Source organism: Echeneis naucrates, chromosome 20, assembly GCF_900963305.1.
Source record: "Echeneis naucrates chromosome 20, fEcheNa1.1, whole genome shotgun sequence".
NCBI classification, from domain to species: Eukaryota; Metazoa; Chordata; class Actinopteri; order Carangiformes; family Echeneidae; genus Echeneis; species Echeneis naucrates.
In genome coordinates this window covers 4297993-4313665 of record NC_042530.1, presented here as the reverse complement: position 1 = coordinate 4313665, position 15673 = coordinate 4297993, and the positions used below count along the sequence as shown (strand labels likewise).

General features: G+C 44.7%; 1 protein-coding gene across 1 annotated transcript in view; it reads left to right on the top strand.

Moving 5' to 3' along the window:
- Nucleotides 1–15673, top strand: part of gli3 (GLI family zinc finger 3) — an 87903-nt gene that overhangs the window by 57783 nt on the left and 14447 nt on the right. The window contains exons 5-8 of the mRNA XM_029528998.1: nt 5889–6094; nt 9218–9379; nt 12901–13102; nt 14903–15122. Of these exons, the coding sequence (XP_029384858.1) occupies nt 5889–6094; nt 9218–9379; nt 12901–13102; nt 14903–15122 (790 nt within the window). The remainder of the gene's footprint in view (nt 1–5888; nt 6095–9217; nt 9380–12900; nt 13103–14902; nt 15123–15673) is intronic.

Here is a 15673-nt window from a genome sequence, read left to right as displayed (position 1 = left end):
CTCGCCGTGCCCTGCCAGGCCCACGGTCCGCTCTGCCCGGCCAGAAGAAAAGCTCAAAGTGGAGAGGAGGAAATTCAGATTACATGGGCAACAAACTATCAGTGTTCTGGCTTCATTTATCACCAAAATGCTCCAATCATAAAATGTTCATTTAAAAAATGACAGATCTCTCAAGCATCCGTTTTATTAAGATGACCTTGAGACCTTGAATTGTTTTGGACCCGTCTGGGGGGACCCTCTGAAAGTTTGAACAAAACCAAATGATTTCAGCCGCAGACACAGTGAAACTGTGTGATTTGTCAACACGAGTTGCTTTGTTTTTACCGTGTTTGTGGAGAGAGATCACTGATTGTAAAGATAATGAGATGCAGGTTGAGAAAGGGCCATGTGATCTTCTCCTCTTCAGTAACTCGTATCTTGTGAAGCCAAAGCATGATACAATCAGATCCTGCGTAATGTGTGAAATTCATCTCAGAACAGCTGTTAAATCCAACAAATCCACCTATGGCTGAAGACCGTGCAAAATGTCTGAGAGCTCTAGAAGAAGCGAGCAAGTCGACTTTTGAGTTTAGATTGTTCTGTTTTCTATTGAGGCCCCTAATCAATTCACTGACATGTTAGAGACAGACAAAATGTGTCAGTTAGTACGCCCGCATTGTGCGATCAGCTGTGTAGAAAAACAAAATGCACAACCAAAGAGTGAGTTTAAGTTGAAAGAAAGTTGGCTTCTTAACATTCCTGGCAAACAGCCGTGCGTCAGTCATGTCACTGAAAGATTTATGACATGACAATCACATGTCAGCATTTTTGAAAATCTTTATTCACCATGTGCACCATCGCACCACATCACATAAATCTGCCTTTCAAAACGCTCCAGTTTGTGGTAGGAACTGCTGGCTCGGTGCAGAGAAAGATGTATTTTTAACTGCAGCTGCCTAAGTGTAATAAGGTATTTTTCTATCCAGATGCCACTGGTATGACTGGACCTGAGGATAAAACTAAGCTGAGTTTAAGCCGCTCTGTAATTGTCATTACTAACATGGAAAACCGGTGTAAGTCATCGGAATCCGCCTCAGTGGCACAGCGTAATGAAGACTTTCCCGTTGAATCATTAAGAACCCAGAATACATCCACCCTCCTGAGTTTGTGTCTGCCTCTCGGTCTCTGTCTGTCTTTCTCCCTCTCCTCTTGTCTCAGCTCCCGCTCCTCTCTCCTTGGGTCTCAGCTGGCTCTGTTCCTGTGGCCCTTTGATCTCAGTGAAAGGGTTTGGAGCTTTAAAGTGCTTCTGTTTCCGCTGTCAGGAGCCTCTCTCTCTTCCTCTTCTCTGGTTTAGGCTTTCAGATCGGTGGCAGCCCTGGCGCTGTGGCTAGGTGGGTTTGGAGGGCAGAAGAAGGTGGGGGGGCGGGTTTCTATGAGGTGGTGAGATTGAGGTGAGGCTGGTGGTGGGGTTGTGTGATACTGTCAGCCTTGGTCAGAAGAGTATCTGACACCTCGCTGATCCCAGTGGATCCTCACTCAGCCCCTTGTGGCCGCTGCCGTAATGTGTCTGCATGGATTCATACCGACTCATCTGTAAATCTTATATATGTATATGTACCGGATTATTTTTATAAAACAGAAACAACTTTCTGCTATTTACCATCCAATTATTGTGATGATAGGGATAACTATGACACTGTGATGCTTTTCCAAACCAGTAAAATTCTTCTGCATAGCAAGATAAAGCACCATACTGTGTGTTTTGCCTTCTTGGTTTCCTGGATTGTGTTTTATCAGCAGTACGACCTCCTGACTTATGCATGGTTTTGATCTCAGTTACTATTGAGATCAAGACAAAAATAAAAGTCGCACAAAATGTTTCTCAAAATTAGAGCTATTTTGTCTACATTTTACTTTTTTCTTTTGCTACTTTTTGGAAACCTTTCACTTTACTGAAGAGGATGAATTTGGGTTATTTCCATCTGTCACCTTCATGTTGATAATACCAATAGATTCACCAGATTAGGTTGTGTTTTATCGACGTGAAATGCTAAATTTGATTAGATCTATCTATTAGACAGATCTATTAGATCTGTTTGTTTTTTTTTCATTTGGGCCAATCCAAATAATAAAACTGTGACAATCCATGAATGTTCACAGCTGCTGGTTTACTGAATTTCATGTGCCCTTCAGTGAAGTGCGCATCAAGAAGTTTTCCTTTTAATTTATGTGTGCAACCATTTCATGCTTGAGCTGAAAGTATTTTGCAAAGTACAGTTCCTGTTCTGGCAAACCGCTGTGTCAATACGAGCAGATCTAACTGCCGCACCACAATGATACCTTCTGTCCTTAGTGAAGTCATCAGCGCTTGCCACAAATGTGTTTCTGCTGCACCTCTTGACAAAAAAAGAAGTTATTAGTGTTGATACAACCTTGTTCCAAACAAAGATTCAAGGCCAAGCGAACACACACCCTCCCAAGAAACCTCAAGATTTTATGCGGACATATTTACGCTCTGCAAGTGTTTATTCATCCGGTGATATAAAACGACAGTTTAAAATCCACAGACCGCCCCGTGTAAACACTCGATGTCTTAAAAAGAGGCGATGGCTGGTTTAAGCAAGGCCACGTGAAAGGAAATGGCTTCCATATGTCAGGAGCTCAGCCTTTCCTCGTGCCATGTTTGCAGGATGCCTTCTGTGAGCGTTAACAGGAATTATAAACCTACAAAGGGAAGTAGAGGAGTGAAAGTTTTCTCTCTGGTAAGAAAAAGCCAGAAAAAGCCTGCGGTACAGCTTTGATGTAAATCTCAAATCAGGTGTAACTAAGACGCTATTTTCTGGTGCACCCCCCCCCCCCACCTCCCAAAACATCACCACACACACACGGGGTGAACATTCCCGCACACACACACACATTGCACATTGTCAGATTACTTCCTTTCGTCATGTTGATTAATGCACGCTGGCAGATGCTAAGACGATCACGGCGCCGCGGAGAGAGGTTGAACACGGAGGATCGGACGCTCTACAGCTACCTCCCTCACGTGCACGGAGACACAGCTCTCTCCTTCGAACCATCCATCTCTCTGCTGTCCTCCTCAAATCCCCTCACACCTGGCCCCGCAACCCCCCCGAGACCTCTTTTCCTCCCATTCCTCTCTAACTCCCCCTCTGCCCTAACTCTTCGCTGTCCGCCCTTCCCTCCCAGTTCGCAGCCCATATCTTCACACACTCCCTCGCTTCCCTCCTCCTGACTACTGTTCATGCTCTGCTTCTTGGCGGCCTTCCACACCTCTCTCCTCTATGCAAACTTCTCGTTCCCTTTTCACTTTTCAACAGTCTCCGATCACCCACATCCCACCCACTCCCCGCCACCATCTTCCTACCAGTTAACATGTGTCCCCTTTGACCATCTCCCTTTTTCAGAATTCCCAGCCTGCCAGCGGAGCTTTGTTCCTATTCGCTAAGTTAATTGGAAAAACAAGGCAAAGCAGAGGCATTTAGCCAGGCTCAGTGAAGGGAGACGCAGCCAACACATGACAAGGTTAATCAGTGTCATGGCAGCCAGAATGGGTGTCTGGCTCGCTACAAACAAGCATGTGGAGAACCAGACCAGGAAGACAAAGTCCTGAAATCTTGTAGGATTTCTATTCCGAATAAGTCTAAAGGGTCATACGCGGCCATTTCAGGGACACAGATGCATTTGCGTTCGTTGAATGAACTCTTGTGCATGAGGGACCATCAAGATTTGAAACTCTTTCTCTCTGTACTCTCTCGGTTGTGTACTAAAGTGTCAGGTGGAAGGTTTTTCTTCTCATGACGAAGCAGGTTTTTCTCCCTCGGCTACAAATGTGTACGAGTGTGTACGTGCATGTTCAGCCCCATGTGACATCAAAGTGAGCGTTACTCTGCAGCTGTGTTGTGATGTGTGTAAATGAGGCATGTAATGGTGGTATGTGGGCACATGACTTGCTTATCATAAACACACTTTTCCGTGCACACATGCATGCCTTCGCATACACACCTGTTTTGAAGCATACACAGTTGCCCTCAGCGTGGCTTGCGAGGCGTGGAGGAAGTGAAGCATTTCTCATGAGTTTTTTTTTTTTTTTTAAGTAGACATACAATGTGCAGAAACACACAAACCAAACGGTGGTGAGAAAGAAAACATGACGATGGCCGACTGTGTTTTTGGTGTCAGATGTGATCTGTGAGGCTTTTACTGCGAGTCCTCCAAGGAGCTCCCCTTCTGAGGGAGCTGTTGTCTTCGTCACACACACCAAGCTTCAGCATCGCCGAGACATGTTGTCACACATTTGAACACAGTGCAAGCTTTTAAAGTCGTCCCATGGCCCCTTTGGGCTAATTACAGCGAGGCCCAGGAAGGCAAAGTTTGTGTGTGTGAATGCCTGTGCACACATATGTCTTAAAGTGTGTGTGTGTGTGTGTGTTGTTTCCGCTCCTCAGTGCTCCTTGTTGGCCCTGGCCTGAGCTCTTTCATTAGGGGGGCTGAGAAATGGAGGGTCGAATGGGCCGGTAGGGGATCAGGGGACAGGGTGGAGGTTGTAATTGGGCTGTTCCGCTCCCCTTCGCCTCACTCAAGGTCACTGTGAGACAAACTCAGAGGCAGGTCTCGCACTCTTTCTTCCCTTCTCTCCTCTCTCACTCCTCCTCCTCACCTCCCTCTTGAAACCGCCACTCTCTCTCTCCCTCCCTCCTTCGCTCATCCTCTCCTTCTCCCGGGGTCTTTTGTCACAGTAGACTGGTCCACTGGGGAGCCACAGAGAAGTGGAGGGGCTAATTCAGTCTAATCTCTTAGCCTGTTAATGTCTGGCTGATATGTGGATTTCTCCACATCCTCAGGGGAAGGCCTTTGTGGTGAAGGCCATCATTATGAAGTTTCCTAGCCCTCCCAGCCAATTATAAGAAGGGAGACAAATTAGTTCATCTCAAACTTGGCTCCTAAGAAGTTTTCCTGATTGTTCTCAACTTTATTTCACATCTCATACAATAGAGAGAATTCATGGTAAAGTTTTTTGATGAAGAGAATGGCCTGATGCACAAAGATGATGCATCTTTTGTGAGACTCGCTGGTGGATTTTATACAACACTGTATCCGTCATCTGTAATTCTGTACACGGTCTGAGCTCAAAGCCAAGTTTGAAGCCATCTGACTAAAGTGGTGTAGCGTTGCTTGTCTGGCGCTGGCCGGCGGTGAGCTCGGTCTAACGTTTCCCTCTGATTAAGACGCAGTGGTGAAAGCTGCCTTTGATCTGAGGAAATGTCTGCGTAGGGAGCAGTTGGAATGCAGCGCTCCTCTCTCTGCCTCGCAGATGGAGGGAGAGAGATAATGTCACAGTCCATTTGTCTGGCCTCGCCACTGCTAGTCCACCCACGGTAGCGAAGTCAGGACATACAGAGTCCACATTTCCGCAAGAAATGAGCAGCGTGTCCCTGTCAGGTCTGTGGACACGACTGAACATGCATGTTTACACAGAGTTGGTGACTTAAGAAGTGAGAATCTAAATATACTGCTGTTCCACATCTGGTGGATTGATTAGTGTGGTTAAAAGTCAGCTTATTCAGAAGATTAACATTAACTTTTAAAAGGTGTACTATTTGTTTTGTTCAATCAGTTGTTTGAGTTTGTGATGGGGATCTGTTGCAGAAAATGTTCCAACTTCTGTCAAACTTTAATCGTGAAAGTGTTTCCATGTGCTTATCAAACAAAAGTCAGCCCAGCCAGCGTCAGTTTTGACACTTACCACATGCTTTTCCCTTAAGAAATGCAAATCTAAGTTTGTTATTAAGTTCATTGTTAAAGCTACTTTTTAAAGTTTCATGGAGGAAGATGACGATGGAGGATTCATGTTATTTCTGTATTTTCTCCCCTCTGTGTGTGTCCAGGCCTCCTGCGTTGGCGGGCAGTCCAGCTTTCTCCGACATCTCCCTGATCCGGATCTCGCCCCAGCGGAACCCCTCTGTGGGGGCGGAGTCGCCCTTTCACCCTCCGCACCCCTACATTAACCCATACATGGACTACATCCGCTCGCTCCACAGCAGCCCCTCCATCTCCGTTCTGTCAGCGACCCGGGGCCTCAGCCCTGCAGATGGTGAAGGGAAACGCACACCGTTGCACGAAGCATGATGCACACACAGCATACACTGCACAGTTTCACACTCAGCAGAGCAGCAGTGGGGGAGAGGGCCTCAATAGACCCTTAAAAAATAATTGCTGGAATTGATTAGTGAGGTTTGATCGCTGTTAGGAGGAATCTCGATTCTCTGTAATCCCCGTCTGAGATCAGAGGAGGTCAGGTGAGAGGCAACTAGATCCATCTCTATTAAGACCCAGGGGTTGGTGAGATGCTATCTGAGTGAGGGAACGGGTGCATGGGAGCATTATGAGCCACCATCTGTGTGGGTGGGAGGCGGGGTGCAGGTTGGATGGAGGCTAATCCTTTTGATCTGTGAGTCATGTCAGAGACCACTGGAGGATGCATCACTGAGCGGCAGGGTCATGTACAGTTACACTGTGCACGCCGAGGAGGGATGGATTCAAGTTCACTGTTGGGGGGTGGGGTTGGAAGGAGAGAGAGGGGGGGGGGGGGGTGGTTAAGGATTCCTAGAGGGAGCATTTGTTTTCTGAGACCTCAAGATGAATATGAACTGGGAAATCAATTAAAGTGGATGCCTGCACCAGGTCAGTTATATGAAAAAAAAAAAAAAAAAAAAAATCCAGATCCATAATGTCAATACTAGAAATGGAAGAAAAGATGCTCCATGTCTTTGGCTTGGCAGAAGTGTAACATTTTTGATAATACTGATGACAAATTCAGTCACATAATGAGCAAAAATTGCTGCCTTTAGATTCTTAAATGTTTAAACTTTTTAAATAGAATTGCTCTTTGCACTGTTTTTACTATTTTGGAAGATTTTATGAACTAATTATTGATTAGCTGATAATGACAAATAACCCCTTTGGCCCTCTATCATTTAGTATTTACTTTGCATTTTAACTGTACTGGCAAATAAATAATGAATAAAAAATGCAGGTAACACTACTGAAAATGATTAAAAGTTAAAAGTAGCATGATTACGTTAAAAGTAGCATGATCAAAGAGCCTTTTTTCCTCGAAACCCATAAAGTTCTTGAAATGGTCTGATGACCTATCACAGCTCTTCCTGTCCTCGCTCATCCTTCTGGCACTCAAGCAGCAGAGACCCACTTAAGCTCCCACCTCCTCTTGAAGTGTGTTTCAGAAGCGGTAGATAGCGGGGCATTTCCTCTCCACTCGACTTCACCTCATCCACGTCTGCTGGAAGTGAAGACCACGAGTCTTTGCTCTCTGAAGCCCTCTGCTGCGCTCGCAGCACCGCTCTGCATGGACAGGAAGTGTAAACGCTCTACCCTCCAATTTTCCATTACCACGACATAATGTGCAGCAGTCTCCGCTTTCCTTAAATCAAAATAGTTTCTCCAACCTACCACATGATTCCCTTTCAGTTCATAATGCAGTGAATTGTGAATGAGGTACCTAATTACTCCTTTAATCAATCCGGTGATTAATTAACCCATCAGCTTTTGTGTTGTTAGTATATCACCACGCTTACAGGGAGCCTCCTCCTTCAATATGCAAAGATTTTTTTTTTTTCTCAAAAAGTACATTTGAATAATGATGAATTAATTAACAGAATCTAATGGAGATTTACAGTGGGTGGGATTTAGTGCCACCCTCTCGCTGCTGCACATTTTTTTTTTTTTTTTGCTCCTCCCTCGCTGTATTCCTCTCTTTTCAGCATCAGATGGTGTTCGGAGGTAGGCTTGCCCCTGATCCTATTGTTGTGCTGAAGGAAGCACCTGGTGGATCACCAAGTCCTGAGGCACGTCTCAGCTTTCTCCACATCGAGTGCCACACTGACAACACCCCGCCGCTTTCTCTCCACTCCCCCCATTTTTTTTTTTTTGCCCTTAGGATGGCACTTGGATGCCAGCGTTTCTGATTTAGAAATTCTGCAAAGCCCTTTTCTGTGCGTGGATACTGAAAGGGCCACATTATGGTTGAATGCAAAAGCAGAGCTAAGGCGGAACAGGCGAGACAATTAAGAAACTCCCTCCTTCCAGTGAAGACATAATACCCAGATCGAATTAATTTTGAATTTTTTTCTTGCATTCATTCAACCAATCATGGATGCATATTGCAGGCATACAGGCCAGCCTTAAGAGGAAATCTCCTCATACAGTGCTTCTTTATTTATTTTTCTCTTTATTTCTTCAATTGGGGTTGAGGAAAAAAAAAAGAAGCGCTGCACTCTGTGGGTCTGAACCAATTCTATATTTGCATCCAAAACCACAGTGTTAGTCTTTTCCCTCTCTCTTTCTTAGAGTATTTGCATAAGGAAGCCCACCACGAGATGTTTATTTTTAGGCTACGGTTCAAGGACTTACAGCACTCTATAACTAAGGGAATGACTTGAGAGAAAGAGAACGAAAGAGAGAGACAAGTGAAGGGAATGCAGAATGGTTTGGTGCTTCTTTACGTATGCAGATATATCTGGGCAGATTTAGGCCTTTTGTTTTTTCCTATAGAGTTTAAAGGAGCGGAGTCGAGGAGCAGGTCGCATATCTGCAGACTGCAGCCCCGCTGTGTACCGTGCACAATCATCATCTCTGGCAGAGGATGTGTCGGCCCACATACTCTTACCACACGCACACACGCATATAAATATATATAAAGAGACATGCGCGCTCTCTCCAAGTGATCAAGGAACAGTAAGAGGAGGAGAAAAGGCTGTTTAAGAATTGTATTGTGAGACGATCAGTTATGCTGTGCTCGGCATGAATGCTTCAATCAAACGCTAATGCACACTCACTGTAATCTCTGAGCAAGCATCCGGTAATCCCCAGCGAGGCTCTCCACTTCAGGTGATGCTCCCTGTGCAGCTGTTTTGCTTAACTTGATGGTGTTGCTAATGTGCTCATTACTGTTCTGCTGAGCTGATTATCATCTAATGTAAATTAATGTAGGATTGTAATGCAGAGCAGGTGCAGTCCCTGTCAGGTTTTTCTCACCACCTAATAATTTTATCCCCTTCCTGTGTTCTTTTCTTCAAACACTTGCTTCTCCATCCACCATTTTCTTGCCCTACATAGCCTTCATTTTCTAATCTGTCAGCCTTCAGTTTTTTTGTTGCCTTGTTTGCTCTTTGCTGATGTGAACATTCCTCTCCTGCAGCCCCTCACACAGGACTGACCACAGCTGAGTATTACCACCAGATGGCTCTGCTGGCGGGCCACCGTAGCCCATACACGACTGACCTCCTCCCTTCTGTGGCGTCCACGGCCGGCGCCAGCGGCGCCAGCGCCCTGCACATGGAGTACCTGCAGGCAATGGACAGTAAGTCTGCACTGACCCAACACATGACTCATTACGTGGACAGTCACAAACACAAGCCTGAATCAGAACTACAGTTCAGATGCAAGATCATACAATGACATGAGATGTCAACTTCCTTATTCTGTGAGGCTTTTCCTGGCAGTGGGAGTTTCCAGCTCTCACTGCAGTGATACAAGCTTTCAAACACAAGTCAGTTTGCAGCTTGGAGAAGTTTTTTTTTCTTTCTTTCTTTTTTTTTCTTAAGATTGACAGCTCAGCGAAATTTCTCAACCAACAGAGTAAAGTTTAATCCTTCAAATTCAAAACCAGCAAATCTGGTTTTCATTGAACAGAGAAGGTGAATCTGCAGATCGAACCACCAAGACAAAACTGAAAGTTGGATGCTTTTCACACACTGTTGTTGCTTCAACAGCAGTAAATGACTATATTCCAGAATGTGTCAGGCCCCAGTTACACTGACAGGTGTAGTATTAGCAGTAATTTAAATGGGTGTTGTAATAATAGATGTTTAATCAATAGTTTTAGGTACCACAGACAACCAAACAGCCCTGCAGGAGAAAAGACACCTACCACATTTGTGCCTGTTGGGACTGCACCTTAAAGTATTATGAGTGCTTCCCTCCACATTATAGCATGGGTGGCCCCGGTGGGAATTCAAGCCTTATAATGCACTTTCACAATGCACCTATCTTGTGCTATATATAAATCAAACTGCTGCTCAACCGCGGCGAGAAAGGACCTGCAACTTTACTTTGACATGATTTAAATGAGCTGTTGTCTTAATGTGTTGGGCTCAGGACTGTGTGCAGAGGACTTATGCTAATGAGTTATTTTAAAGTGTAAATAGGAAATTAAACGCACACTGAATCTTAGAAAGGTCGGACAGCCTCACCCTGCTCCCTTTGATGGGAATGTATTTAGTCAGGCAGACGCCGCTTTCATGGAAATCCGGGGTGAAGTTCCCCCTATTCCACCGCACAAACTAATTAAAACTAGCCAAACTTGTGCGGGTATCAGAAAATTAATTGCTATTAAGTGGGAATTGGAATGTCCCACCATTCATCACTGAGAGAAATCCTTTCTTCTGTGTCACTTTTTAAGATTAATAGACTGAAACAAAACAATTAGGGCCAAATTTAAGTGGAGATGTGGTGCTCCTCACTTAAAAATTGCCTGTGATTATTGCTGGTAATAACTCATCATGTTTCAACAATGTGTGTTCCGACGCCGGAAAAATTAACACTTTAAAGCTTTGTTGGATTTCAGGAAAAAAAAAAAAAAAAGAAAAGGAAATACATACAAAGAGCAGGATCTATCAAGAGGCTTTCGCTGATAATCTGGGCTACCATGTTACTGTGGCTATTTTAGTATTTTTCACATCAGTGTAATTACCTTCAGAGAGAGCTGTGCTAATGAAACAATGGGCCTGTCCTCCCTATTTGTGCTTTAATGGGCTATTGTCTACGGTCTTACTGCCTAATTAGCGCCATAGCTCTCACAGATCACTACACTAAAGTCCTTATTAAATAATTTAAATCTCCTTTATATTTTTCTACTGTTATTAAGTTGTTTTTCTTATTAACAGGTTTACTTTCACTGGAAGCCTTTCATGTAACCTGATTAATTGTAGTTATTAATTATATGGTAACAATTTACCTTAAGTTCCTCCACTTAGCATTTAATAAATACACAGATAATTGACATTAAACACAATTAATAATTACAAAAAATGTCTTCATAAGGGGGGTAATTGCTGAGAAACAGCTACATAGGTGTAGAGCATTATAAACAGCTTATTAAATGTTATAAATACTAAAAGGGGAGCCTTCAATAAAATGTACTTCTTACATTGTTTTAATATACAATTATAATCTTTTCATCTTGAAACTCAAGTTTTAATTGTATGCAAAAAAAAAAAAAAAGTTGTGCCAGTGATGGCCTCCATCTCAGGTATCCCCCCATGTGTTTCGGAGAAGGTTTCAAACTCAGTTTTGGACCCAGCTTTTATTTCCAGGGCCGTCAGTCCAGCCTGTCTGAACGCTCCCTGGCCACAAGAATTAATGACGCAGCGCGTAACCAGCCATTGCGTCCATAAATCAAGAGGAAATTAGAGGGACAGTCCTGCTACGATCCAGGACGCTCCTCTCTTTCTCTCCCTGGTTGGCCGATTTATCATTTGGGCTGTGCATTAATAAACACCACTCCCATGAGGTTTTGCAGTGGTGGGACGCTCGTCCTGCTCCTCAGCAACAACAGACCCCCTTTTAATTCCCTGCAAGCGCAGTCCGTCTCCCATACTTGTATGGATTTACCTTGTGAAAAATATCAGGTGTGTCATTTTGAGCTTAGTAAGTTGTGTTTGTGTAAACCAGGATAAATATATTTCAGCTGAATGAAATAGTGAAGGTTCAGATATATAGAGAAGATGGCTGCGTGTTGAGTGATTATGTAAGCTCAGGGCTATGTATGGTATATATCTGCTCATGCCCCCATTCCCAAAACCTGCTTCTAAAAAATACAGAAAGATTTTCCATACAATGACAATGTAAAGGGGGTGTCGCTCTCCGTACGAGTTTGTGCTGCAGTCGAAAGTCAGGACTACGTATGCCAGAACACCACCGCTGCCACCGCAAATGCATCAAGACACACACACACACACACACACACACACACGCACACACTGATTACCATGTGAATGGAGCGTTCTGTAATCGTTGGATGTGTCAAACGAGAGATGGAGCATTTACGTTTGGGAGATGGATGGATTGTGGGGGACGTAAATATGGAGGGGGGTTATCGGGGCTGCGTAAGCTGGTTTTGTTTGCCTTTATAAAATAACTCAAAATGTTTTATTTCCAAGTCTTGAGTCACAAAGTCATTGTGTCAGTTCATGCACAAAGCCCGACATCCCCTCAGCGCTTTTTTCCCCTCCTTCCATCTCCCTCTGTTTTTCCCTGTCTTGTTTGTGACATCTCCATGTGAAAAGACAACAAAAGTCATGTTTTAATCTCTACCCGTGGCTCATTGTATGTGCAGAGAGAATGCTTGTGCTGTTTCCGCCTTTTACCTTTTCAAACCCCCTTTTACTATTTCCAGTCAACACTGATTGCATTTGAATAACGAGTCAAATTGGACTTGATTAAATATTACCATACACAGTCAGAGCATTTCTCCAAAATAAAAGGCATGTTTTCTCATGGATGAAATGCAAGCAGTGCATCAAGTGACAGCCGAACACTCAAACAGATGAGCCTTTTGTCTGATGATTGACAAAAATGTCATCTGTTGGGGTTAGATTAGGTTAGAGTTTGGATGAAGTCAAACAGAAAATCACGTAGAAAATGTAGAAAATTCCCCTTTTTAGTCTGTAACGAACTTAGCAGAGGCACGTATCCCAAAAGCATGAACTGAAGCAGTTGATACGGGTTTGTGTACAATTTTAGCCTCTCGCTTCTACAGCTGGTTCTTCTTTTTTTCATCCGCAACTTTAAAAATCTTCCTCTTCTTACTTCATCCTGCAGGCTCTCGCTTCCCGAGCCCGAGGCTGCCATCACGGCCCAGCAGGAAGAGGCCCCTGCCCATCTCGCCCCTCTCTGAGCACAGCTTTGACCTGCAGACAATGATCCGCAACTCGCCCAACTCTCTCGTCACCATGCTGAACAACTCGCGGTCCAGCTCCTCCACCAGCGGCTCCTACGGTCACCTCTCTGCTGGCGCCATCAGGTAGCGCACTGTTTGGACAACTGTCTTGCCTGGAAATATATTTGCACCGTCTGATCTTCCTTGTCCATTTAGACAACCTTGTCAGTTTTATTGTGTTTTACAAGCGAACTTTTAATATTGAATGCATTTCTACCCTTTTTATTTTTATGTCTATAAGTCATTACCTTGAAGGTGTAAGCTCAAAGTTTTAAATATCCCGTATGCATCATGAATCCTGTGGCTCAGGAGGAAGCTGTCCAGAGTTTGAACAGATAACCCACATGATGTAAATGCTACAAACCTTACAAACTGAAGGTGTTGGGTTTGCAAAATGGGGTTTTGATGAAATCAGAGAGTGATGAAATAGAGGACACTCACAGGCTGCACTGTGAGTAACTGTAGGATTCAGTACTTCTGTAGATCAAGCCACAACAGCGAGCAGAAATGAGGCTATTTGAACCTTTTTTTACCTTAAATCCAAACTTTTTGTTTAAGTCTATGCCTGCAGCGTAAAGCCTGCCAAAAAACAAAAAGAAATTATAATATTAAATCAATGGATTCCTTATTTAGCATCATAAAAATAACTATTATACTGTCAGGATTTCGTTCAGGAGCCTTGATTGACTGTGTTTCTTACAAAGGGGTTCATTCAGGGACTCACATGTGCCAATAACACATCCAACAGCAGATTTCCCCATGGAGAACCTTGTTCTGAACGATTTTCTAATATCATTGATTGGTGTTTGTTTTTCATAATGGACATCTTTACACTTACTTGTCTGCTAATATTTAAAAAAAGTGTTGCTACAATGAATCCTGAAGCAGAGAAAGGGGTAAAGAAGGTCGGCGGCGGGGAGAATAAGTATGTTTGTACAGCGTTGATGTCAAACCCACATGTGGGTGACCATCTCCCAGCCAGCAAGTCAGCCTGCCTCCCCGGCGGCTTGTGTCAGTCATCCAAGTGCCTCTCATAGAAACGTCACATACATCATGGCCTGCAACCGGAGGCGAGCCAAGAGGAGCAGAAGGAAACAGGAGAGGGGGGGGCAAGATCTATCGCCCCACCCACAGTCATTGATCAGCGATCTGTACGAAGAACCTGATCAATCACGCTGCTTGCTCGGCCACTGTCCCACTGACAGGATCCAAATAGCCAGAGCCAACAGACTGATGAGTGATATGACAAGCGGATGGGCCCCCAAATGTGTCTCAGCCCATTGATTTCCACTCGGCTCGTAATAAGATCAGCAGACATATGGGTCGCGGCCAGAGCTCAGGGTGAATGGAGGCCGCTGCAGTCGAGCCACACAGATCTGTGTTTATCCTGCGGCTCACCTGTGGTTAATACACACCCCGGAGGAAGTTTGGTGCCTTCTGGGATAAACACAGTTTGCTCAGGATGAGGGTAAATAAACTGAGGGAACAACTCTGTTGCTTCAACAGAAACATCGCTCTTCTTTATTTACAAGGCCATCGGACACACTCCAGATTGTTTATCATCGGTATCATTTGCCCAGTGGAAGAATGACATACTGCCTTACACAGACCACATGATAATTCACTGTGCGTTAACAAGCTGAACATTCATTGGCAAGAATTTGCTGGCAGAGCCGTGGTTCCAGCATTACCACAACATCTCCTGTCAGATCGTCCTCAGGGATCTATGCAGAACAATCCATTTATTCAGTTTTTCCCCTTTTTCTTGCCACATTGCCTGAGCGACTGATGTTTTAGTGAAGTTGGACTTTAGTTTTACGATTGTTTTATCCACTCTTCTGTAACTGCATTCTGTTTGCATTCCCCTCTTGGTGCTCTCTCCAGCCCAGCGTTAAGCTTCGCCTATCCTCCAACTCCAGTGGCTCTGCACGTGCACCAGCAGCTGATTGGTCGCCAACCGGGCATCGTGGGCTCCGCCTTTGGCCACAGCCCGCCCCTCATCCATCCGACGCCGGCCTTTGCCACCCAGAGGCCCGTCCCGGGCATCCCCCCATCTGGGCTCAGCGCCAGCGAGCGCTCAGCCATTTCCAACGACTCCTCACAGGTGAGCGCGTTGGCTGAGCGACAGTGTGATTCATCATCACAGGTAATAGATAGCAACACTGCATGCCAGGCACATCCTGGTGAAATGTAGCGAGCATTACAGGGTACAGGCGGGCCCCCCACCCCACCAACGCCGCTCCGTGTGCTCATCTCCTGGGAGTTTCCTCCTACTTGTGTTGTCTCTTGTTGTTAGACTGCCGAGCACGCCCCAGGACGTGCCTGCAGCAAACAACAAGGGGCTTGTTAGCATAGAATCCCACGGCTGACTCCATTAATCACCAGAGAGAACAAGGATATAGAGAGGGAATATTGACATGGATGGATGGATCCAAAGAGGCTTTTTCTCTCCATCCTCAGCCCTTACTATATGTGCGGGCCCAGATTTGAAGTGAATATTCAGAGTTAGTTTCAAGCTGTTTGAATTTCCTATTATGGTGAATGGCGCCTCATTCAAAGGCCACAACAAAACGTGTTTCTTCTGAAGACACAGACTGCACGGCTAAAACTTAAATCTTTCATCTTTTATCAAAAATATGTGTTTCAAAACCACAG